The following is a 10,316-nucleotide window of genomic DNA, read 5'->3' on the forward strand; positions in this document are numbered from 1 at the left end:
AGGGCAACATTTTACATTTATATTTTTCATTGTTTAAAAAAAAGTACAAAATATGTAGGTTCTGGAATGTTTCTGACAAGAAAAACAAACTGGTGGCATACTCTAATTGTCAGCAAACTTTTCTGGACCTGTAGTCCTAGAGGTAAGACAGGAAGGAGAGGAAAGAAGCAGATTGTAAGACTTAAAGAACTACTCAGTGACATTAGCCTGTATCATTTGAGAGCCTGCATGTAATGCCCCAAGTGAGTCAGCATTACAGATTTGTTAAGAAAGTGTTCATTCCATTAAAATGGCTGCTTAGGCAGATGCAGGGGCTGGGGGTTCAATCCCTGGGCCTGCTATGCTGGCTCAACCCCTGTGGTGCACTGAGATGGCAATTAAGACTAGGAGTGGTGGCGTGCACCTGTAATCCCAGCGCTTGGGAGGATATAAACAGGAGGATCACTGCAAGTCTGATCTATGTAGTGGGACCCTGTAGACCCTGTACTAAATACAAAAAAGAAAGAAAGAAAGAGAAAGTGTCCATTCTAAAAAAACCAAAAAGGTATAGGTTGAAACTATAGATTATACCTGGTTGAGCACCAGTGTCCTGTTGTACTCTTTTTTTCAACAAGTAGCTAAACTGGAGAAAATCATTTAAAGTTCAGTCTGCAGCTAATGTATACATAGTAAGGGTTGTGGGGGAGAGAATGGAAAATAAGAAACAGATGAGGACCTAGAAAAGTAATTTATCATATGTAAGAGGTATCATTAGACAAACATTCACCTGGATACAGAGATTAGAAAAGAGAAGTTAAGACCATATAAAGAAGCAATGGTCTAGCAAAGGTTAGGAAAGAAATAAAACTGCCATGAAAGTAATGTTGAGAAGTAATAAATGGTAGAGATGACCAAAGACACAATTAGAAATGTGGATATGGAAGGAATCAAAAAGAAGATAAAAAGGTTGGAAGACGGACCCACAATACATGCATGTATGGAGTTCTTTAGAAGAGAAAACAGTGAATGCAGCAGTAAAACAAATATATTTGATTATGAGAGAAAGTCTTATAAGAATATTTAAATCCACATCATAGAAGAGCACACTGCCTGACGATCCACCACTGCAGAACGGTTGTCCATGATTTGTGGGTTTTTGTTTGTTTTGTTTTGTTTTGTTTGTTTTTTGCAGAACCAGGGATTGAATTTAGGCCCTTGCGCTTGCCAGGGAAGCACTTATTCCACTAAGCCATCTCCCCTGCCCCAACCATCTCCCCAGCCCCTGATTCGGTTATGTTTATTGAACACCTGTGACGTTTGTGGTACTGGAGGTGCTGTAGGGGCATATCCCACACTCAACTAATTTTTGTCCCAGTTTTGGACAAGTGGACATTAAACAAGTAGAAAGTAAGTTTGACATGATAATTCACATTGTGGCAAGCTTTTCAGAAAATAAGATGTCATGACTTCAAGATTTCATCATTGAGGGAGAGTCCTGGCTTCTCTGATGAGGTAACACTGGTGGTGAAACCCAGAAATGAGAAAGAAAGAACTAGCAAGAGCCAAGCGCTCGCAGCAGGAGTGAAGACCAGCATAGCCGAAGTTGGGGATAGGAGAGCTGCCTGAAAGGAAGTCGAAGTCACCCAAGGGCCCTGCAGCCCCAGGACTTTGGTTTTATACAACGAGCTCACAAAATGATTTGGAAGATAGGTCCTGGAGGCAGACTGTGAATCTAAGAGATCTGCTCTGTGACCTTAGGCAAGTTAGCATAACCATGTGCCTCAAATTCTTCATATAAAACAGAAGGATAGTGAGAACACTTCCTCAGATCTCTGGCTACCTTATAGGTAATGCATTTTAAGGTGGTAGGAGCAGAAGCAACGATCTCACATAAGTGGATATTTAAAAATTGTCCAGCTTAGCAGATAAGGACGCTCAGACCAGACCATAGCAGTATGGACAGTTAAGGAAGTGGATGGATTCAGAACACACATTGCAGATCATCAAGAGGTAGACTTTCTGGTGAACTGACTGGATAGCACCCAAAGAAGAAAAGGCATAAAATATGAATGCTAGGATTTGTACTTGAATACCTAGCTGGATGATGCTACTGGTAACTGAACTGGAGAAGACTAGAAGGCCCAGGCTTGGTTGGGGGCATAAAAAAAATAGAAGTTGCATTTTGACCACGGTACATATTAGTTTTCCTAGTGATACTGTCAAGTAGGCAGATGAGCCAGATACATAAATTGCTGTAGATACATAGCCAGCTTCATAAGGTGCTGGCAAATCATGGTATTCATGAGGCACCAGGGGGAAAAAAATCACTGTTGAGTAGAAGAAACAGTGCCTGAGCTCTGGGCACAAAAGTAATTAGTGACCAAAAATCTGTAGGACACTAGTCATAGTCAACCAGACAGGACGTTTTCTAAGCCCTCGTGGTATCTTAGCAACTGAAAGAACAGATTATTCAAGTAACTAGGGAATAGTAGTAACCTTGGTGTGATGTCAGATATAGACAGAGAAGTAACAGATTGGTGATCTTTTCTGGGAGTGGCCTTGGAGTTACAGCATGTGAGTAAACAAAACATGACAGAGCCGGTGAGAGCTCCACAGAGTAAGCACCTGCTTCGGCAAGCACTGGGACCAGAGCTGGATCCCCGGTCCCACATGTGATGCCAGCTCCCCCTCCCCCGGGGCATACTGAGCCAGCTAATGAGTCGGGCGTGGTGGCACACGCCTGTAATCCCAGCTCTGGGGAGTCTGAAAACAGCAAGATCACTGTGAGTCTGAGCTGCAAGACCCTGTACCAAATACATAAATGGAAACAAATAAAGTTTAGAAAAAGAAACATGAGGAAGTGGAGAGGACACCCATAGACCCATCTTTCAAAAAGTGTTGCCCTAAAGAGGAATGCATGGATGTACCAATCCAGACTTAAGTCTAATAGGGCTCTCTGTGGAGGAAAACCAAAGCTACTTGAGGAGATGAAAAACAGCACAAGATTTGAGGCATGTCATGTTCTCCTTCCAGGGTAAGAGCTGTATTGCAGAGCAGGCCCAGGCAGGACCTGTTTCAGAAATGAATAATTCAGACAGCTAAAATATAAATTGAAATGAAGGAGGAGTGGCATGAGGAAAAACAATTAGATCGAGATAGCAAACTTGGCCCCTCAGATTCTAGAAGTAACCATTTTTTTTTAACTCATAATTTAGCTCACTACTTTGTATGTACTTCTGAGTTTTTGTAGTATGTGCTTTTCTTTAAAAGAGAAAAATACCTATAGCAAGTTAGATCATACTAAATTCAACACTAATAAAGAAGTGAAGATACTAAAGACTACCAAAAAGAGAAAATAGATTTCCTAAAAATGAATAGGTAGCACTGGCATAAGAAAACAGTACATCAGTATTTTCAAATTGATCTAAGGGAAAATAGTTTTAACTAAAGTCTATAAAGAAGTATGAAAATCAAAACAAGACCGTTATAGAATTTATATACCACACACATACCCTTACTGAAATAATTAGTGAACTGTTGACACTATATGCTGTACTATATATAGTAAAACATTTTTAAAAATTTAATCCAAGAAAACGTAATAATGCAAAGCAATAGTAAGAGAGTAAACTTCGTTACTTACACAGATACTGATGGTACACTGCACATTTAGCAAGTTAAAATTTCAAGATCATGCCTGCCCAGCCAGTGACAGAGGACAGACAGAAGTGAATCCATGGCAGGATTCTTGTTATGGCCAAAAGCTTTTGAAACAGATAACGTTCTAACACTAGAAAAAGGAAAGTGCCTTTTCAAATTGTTGAGTAGTTACCACTAGAAGGAAGAAAGGAAGCAAGCAAGCAGGCAAAAAAAATATAATTCTTAAGCACAAGCTAAGGGCAAGAGGAAACCATCAGAAAGTAGGCTCATCCACACATGCTGAGCAAAGAAAGTAACAGCATAGTAAGAATAAAATAATATAAATTGGCAGGTAAGAGTCAAAATATACCAGTAATCATGACTAAGGCAAATAGTGTAAGTTGCTGAAAAGATCTTTTAATTCTTTTTAAATGCAGTAGATGCTTTATACAATAAATGAACCTAAATCAAAACATGAGAGGTTGGAAAGGAAGGAATGGCAAAATATAGTCAAGGCAAACACTTGTGAGAGGAAAGCACATATAAAAAAATAAAAGCCAGTTCACATTGATGACTGAAATATTAAAAGTATTAAAAACGAAGAGAGGCATACCAAAACAAAGCATGCACTCCCTTGCATTCTTAACACCATCACTTTAAAAAAAAAAAAAAAGCAAAATTTTATAAAGTATAAAATAAACACAGGGGCCGGAGAGATGGCTCAGTGGCTTAAGTGCCTGCCTGGCAAGTGCAAGGTCCTCAGTTCAGTCCCCAGTACAATAATAATAATAATAATCATCATCATCATCATCATCATCACAATAAGGACTTTTAGTAGAGCAATTTTGTTGTAATAGATTTATTTACTTATTACCAGCCACAAGAGGAACACTGGCTGATTTCCTTCACTTATAACTGCCCTCGCAGATCCCATCTGCTGCTTTTTCCCCATCAGTAGTATTTGTTCACATGAACAGCTCTACAAAAACAGTGGCACTCAATTTGCGCAGCACATACTCACTGACGGCTAGTTTTGAATAGCGTGCTGCTGACATATTTTAAGTGACTTGAGTTCCAGGGGAATTAGGGCCCTTAAAGAACATGGAGTATCAGGGAAGTCAATGAACAGAAAGAACTTTATACACGTGGGAGTTCTAGCAGCCTCTGCTTACTTAAACTCTGATTTTGAGTTAGAGCTGGCCTTTTGCTGTTCGGTAGTCATTACTGTTCACATGAGCAAAGCTCTTCGTGATTTCTTTCAAGGCCAGCTGGGGTCTTTGCCTTCATGGGCACCCTGTGAGGCGAATCTCTGTTCCTTACATCCCAAGCTACTCACCCCATGTCCCCAGCCTTTCTCTCGTGTCATAAACTGACATCCTCCTGGTGAGTTCATTCCCTCCTGGTTAGCATCTTTAGGACAAGTCTGCCCCACTTTTCCAGTCCTGCATTGAACACCTCTTCTCCCTCGCCATGGGAGGGGGCAGGGCAGGAAGAGAGAGCCCCTGGAGGAGTGAGGTAAAAGATAACGCTCGCCCTGACTCTTTTTAGCCCCAGTGCATCAGTATTCTGATGGAGAAGTTTGCAATAAGGTATCACCCACTGGAAGATAGTTGACAAATGGTAATATTACAGGCTGCTCATTTTTCATATGCTACATTTTTCTAAAGATGAAAATGAATGCAGGACCAAGCCAGGAATCTGTGAAAATGGGCGCTGTGTCAACATTATCGGAAGCTATAGATGTGAGTGCAATGAAGGGTTCCAGTCGAGTTCCTCGGGCACAGAATGCCTGGGTAAGATGATGCATGAATCGTGTTTCACTTGCTGAATAGAACGTGTTTTATGACTTCATCGCAGACGGGCTCCACATATGTATTCTTACCTGCTAAACAAATCATCCTGTCCAAGTAATCCTCATACTTCTTCCTAAAGATCTATTTAAGTGACGTACAGGTATGTGCGTGTTGTACATGCACAGCTATGTGTAATGTGAATAAAAACCTTAAGTCGTTTCGCCAAGATTAAAATTAATTAAACTCTATGGAAAATGTAACTTCAGTAAAGCTTACATCAGAGGATGATTTAATTCCAAAAGAAAATATTTGCAGTGTGATGTAAGCTCTGCCAATCTGAATGCAAAGTAAAGGCCCCTTTTCAAAATGTTCTGTTAATTTTATATTATGACACAGAAAATGTTTTGCAGAATATTTTCTTGTGGAAAACGTGAACTGAAGATGTTATCTTGTATTTAATGCTAAAATGTACACATGATAAATGTGGCTTTTGGTGGTGGGTGAAGCGTGCTTCAGGAAATATCAAGGGACACATAGAGAAAGGAGAACAGTAATTTCTTCACTTGATGTGGCATGAAAAGATCACATTTCAACTCTATCAGTTTTCTCAGTGTAGTTGTCAGCTGCTTCAAATCCTAGAAGGTTTTATTTAATAAAATACACTTGGTTTATCATTGTCTCTACCCTAGACCTTTATGAATAACTAATCTTATAGAAAATAGAAAACAAAACCTACCAGGAAAGTTAATTATCTGCTGATAGCATAGTTTCACCATGATAACTTATGAAGCCTTATTAAAGGTTTCTATAGTATCACTTTTTGCCAGATTTAATAAACTGTCTATACTGAAAGTATAGTCTGAGATGTTTATTAGCAGCAAAGCTTTGTGATTGTTACACATGTGGAGAAGTGTGAAGAGTCCACATGGGACAGCAGTGTCCTTTGGAAAAGGTGCGGGCTAAGAAGGAAAGCCTCAGTTTTCCTAGTCAGTGCCTGACCTTGACTGTCACACTCTGTGTCATTCCAGACAATCGGCAGGGACTCTGCTTCACAGAGGTGCTGCAGACCATGTGTCAGATGGCATCCAGCAGCCGCAACCTGGTCACCAAGTCAGAATGCTGCTGTGACGGCGGGCGAGGCTGGGGCCACCAATGTGAGCTCTGCCCGCTGCCCGGAACCACCCAGTACAAAAAACTGTGTCCTCATGGCCCGGGCTACACCACTGATGGGAGAGGTGAGGAGGGGAGGGACTGCATGCATTTTCTCAACACCTCAGATTGCCTTAATTCAGATTAATTTGAAAGAAAAGTCAGACATTCAGTGATAATAATAGCTTAAAAATCTGTATATTTATGTGCGTTGTACTACATAAATAGAATGTTTTTAGCTAATTTTTTTACAAATTTTAAGATTTTATTCTTTGGATCAAATTTAAAATGCACAATTATTCCCAATTTGACAGACAAGGAAGCTGAAGCACAAAGCAAAGGTAGCAGTAAGCGATGTGTGAAAATGAGATTCTTTTTTTAAACCTGTGAATGGAAGGCCTCCATTGGATACAAAAGCCTTGTTTTTATCCTCAAAACTATACTTGCCCTTATTTGAATAAGTACCTCTTATTTGAATTTATCAGGAACTCATTCTGTTTGTAGTGTAGTCACAAACTAGACAGCCTCCTAATTGATTAGTGGTTTCCATTGTGTCATACAACTAATTTGTAACTGTTCTAAGAATTACCATTTTCATCTGTTATTGAACAGATTCCAAATCTTTACATGACTTCTTTGCTAACAAAATCTTTTCTTCCAAGACTAATTTAAATGTGAAATAGATGCCAAAACTATAGGAAGCTAACACGAATTCAAAATTACACTTCTAAGACATAGCTTTCTAGATTACCAAAAATATCCACACATTGCATAATGAGTCATTCTAAAATGAACTTTAACAGAGCCTTGTTTCTATCACATTAGATTATTTTTCTCTCCCTTCCATATTCCAATCCTTGAGTAATGAAAATGTACTCCACAGTGACCATAAACATTTATCAGTAGGAATCTCAGTTCCTTGGTTTCTCTTCCATTCTTATGCTTGTCACTTTGTATACTGTTGACTTCTGTTTTTGCTGTCTTCTCTTCTCCATCCACAGACATTGATGAATGTAAGGTAATGCCGAACCTGTGCACCCATGGCCAGTGCATCAATACCATGGGCTCCTTCCGATGCTTCTGCAAGGTTGGCTATACCACGGACATCAGCGGAACGTCTTGTGTAGGTAAGGTGATGGGCTACACGACCAGGGCTTGTCACCTCATTTCCCACTAGTCACGTCTCTCAGTAGTGTTTCTTAATAACACAGTTCTTGCCTTACTTCTAATTATGTGGATGTAGAATTGTTCAGGTCATCAAAAAACATATATTTCAGGCTGGGGAGAAAGCTCGGTGGTCTAAGTGCCTGTCTGGCTTGCTCAAGGACTGGAGTTTGATCCCCAGTACCATATTCCTTGCCAAACCATGCTGGCCCCAAAACCAGGCTTGGTGGTGCACACCTGTAATCCTAGTCCTGGGGAGGCTGAAACAGCAGGATCACTACAAGTCTGAGTTGTGTAGCAAGACCATGTATCAAATAAACAAAAGAAAACATCTTTAGCATGTAAACAAAATTATAAAATACGCCTATCTCAGTTATTTTTCTCTTATTGCTGGGACAAAATACATAACACCCAAAATTAAGGAAGGAAAGGTTTATTTGGCTCACAGTTAGTGAAGGTGTCAGTCCATATTCAGCTGTAGCAGAGTGGCACACGGCTGAGGGCAGCTGGTCTTGGTGGCATAAAGCCAGGAAAGAGCAAAGGGGAGGGGTAGAGGTGTCAGCTTCTGCTGCTTGCAAGCTGCTCTTCCCTCCTTACATTTGTATGCAGATTATCTGCCTCAGGGCAGGAGTAACACTCTCACCCATAATGCCAGCACTGGATCAGGAATGAATCGCAAACCCTAGAATCCATCCCGTGACTGCATGGAGGCTTTGGGGGGACAACTAGATACAAACCACAACAATACCTTCTGAACTTTATGTTTTAATTTAAAATGTATAAATACCGTATGTATCATTCTAATGGTGAAAGGAAAAGGCTTCGATTGTGAATGTCTGTGTATTTGAAGGGAATGCCTCATAACTTTTGCACAAAGTCTAGCAATTAATCATCATCTAAAATTTCTACTTGCAAAACAGTTTTAATACAGAATTTTTGACTATTTTACTTTTCTTTTTCTTATTTTCGTATTGTCTTACCCACGCCAACCTATGAAAATTGGGAGGGGAGGAGTGGAATTCATTGAATCTTTCTAAAGTATTTTAATTCGTTTTCCCTGAAGAAAACATCTTCCAGCTGTGGTGATGCATACCTAGGATCCTAGTGCTCCGAGAGGCTGAGGCAGGAAAATCACAAGTTTGAGGCCATCCTCAGCAACCTAGTGACTTAATGAGACCCTGCCTCAAATCTTTAAGAGAAATTTTTTTTGAATTCCTTTTTTAAAAAATAATTGAGAAATAGCAATGAGACAGTTTCAAAACTGATTAGTAGTACAGTTTCAATAATTAATGCATTGCATATTGTTTTCTTATTGGTTATTCATTGTACAAGATGCAGACATGATATCCTATCCACAGACATTATTAGAACAAATCTCTCTATTCATTGAATTAAGAGAATACAGCTGTGTATCTATCCTAACTATTTTGAATATACGGATACCAAATCGTCGTTCATTTGTATCCCCTTTTTTGTTTAGTTTTGTCAGAGAAGGTATTCCATTGTCATTTAAGTATTGTAGGTGTGTGAATTCAGCAAAATATTCCAATATAGTCCAGTCGTCCATAATAGTAGTGGGTTTTCCATAAGACTGGCAATGTCAGAAGTTGTTGACTTGAGCCTTTTACAGCTAGGCATATTAATATGACTTTAATTTTTATGCCTCATGTTTATACTTTTCTGCTGGATGGTTAAGACCAAGATAAAGCAAGACCTATATAACAAGAAATGTAACTTTTGTATTCAGTCAGATCTCTTCAGGATTTATCCTGAAACACTGTACCACTATTTGTAGATCCTTTGTCAGTGTCAGCCATGTGGTTGAGTCACGGCCATTGCTTGACCAGTTTGCTCTCTATGAAAGCCTGAGAGAATGTTTTATCTCCATGTGACTCTCCTTAGGCACAGAGGAAAGTGATCGATGATGTAAAGTGTGCCTAAGGAGAAAAATTGTTTAATGAGCTGGAAGTGTGTCACAGAATAAAAGCCCTAAGGACAATCTGCAGTACTTTACAGGAAAGAGGCTGGGGTAGAGGGACTTTTTCCCTCCGTATTCCATCTGCTTATGTGATACCCAATTAAATAACTGACTTTAGTAACAAGCTCATCGCCTTTGCTTAGACCTCGATGAATGTTCGCAGTCTCCAAAACCATGCAACTTCATCTGCAAGAACACGGAAGGGAGTTACCAGTGCTCCTGTCCGCGGGGCTACGTGCTGCAGGAGGATGGGAAGTCCTGCAAAGGTAAGGGAGGAGCCAGAGCTTCAGCAGCATGAGCTTCGCCTGTCTCTCTTCTTTCAAGTTCGAAGGCAAGGGTAGCAGAGCTTACCTCGGGTGCATCATCTTCATTAAAATCCATCTTACAGTGACTGTTCCCTGGAAACTGTCCACATTGAAGGGCAGGGAAGATTAAAGCCATGTGACTGGTCGGGGAGCTGGCTCAGTAGAATAAGCGCTTCCCTGGCAAGCGCAAGAGTCTGAGTTCAATCCCAGATTCTGCCCGAAAGAAAGAAAGAAAGAAAGAAAGAAAGAAAGAAAGAAAGAAAGAAAGAAAGAAAGAAAGAAAGAAAGAAAGAAAGAAAACTCATGTGA

The 10,316-nt window shown here is 40.0% G+C and overlaps 1 protein-coding gene across 1 annotated transcript in view; it reads left to right on the forward strand.

The window, feature by feature from the left end:
* Positions 1-10,316, forward strand: part of Fbn2 (fibrillin 2) — a 240,570-nt gene that overhangs the window by 214,820 nt on the left and 15,434 nt on the right. The window contains exons 56-59 of the mRNA XM_004631315.1: positions 5,286-5,411; positions 6,440-6,646; positions 7,562-7,687; positions 9,846-9,968. Coding sequence (XP_004631372.1) covers positions 5,286-5,411; positions 6,440-6,646; positions 7,562-7,687; positions 9,846-9,968 — 582 coding nt within the window. The remainder of the gene's footprint in view (positions 1-5,285; positions 5,412-6,439; positions 6,647-7,561; positions 7,688-9,845; positions 9,969-10,316) is intronic.

The sequence above is a fragment of the Octodon degus genome, unplaced genomic scaffold, assembly GCF_000260255.1.
Source record: "Octodon degus isolate 3935 unplaced genomic scaffold, OctDeg1.0 scaffold00040, whole genome shotgun sequence".
NCBI classification, from domain to species: Eukaryota; Metazoa; Chordata; class Mammalia; order Rodentia; family Octodontidae; genus Octodon; species Octodon degus.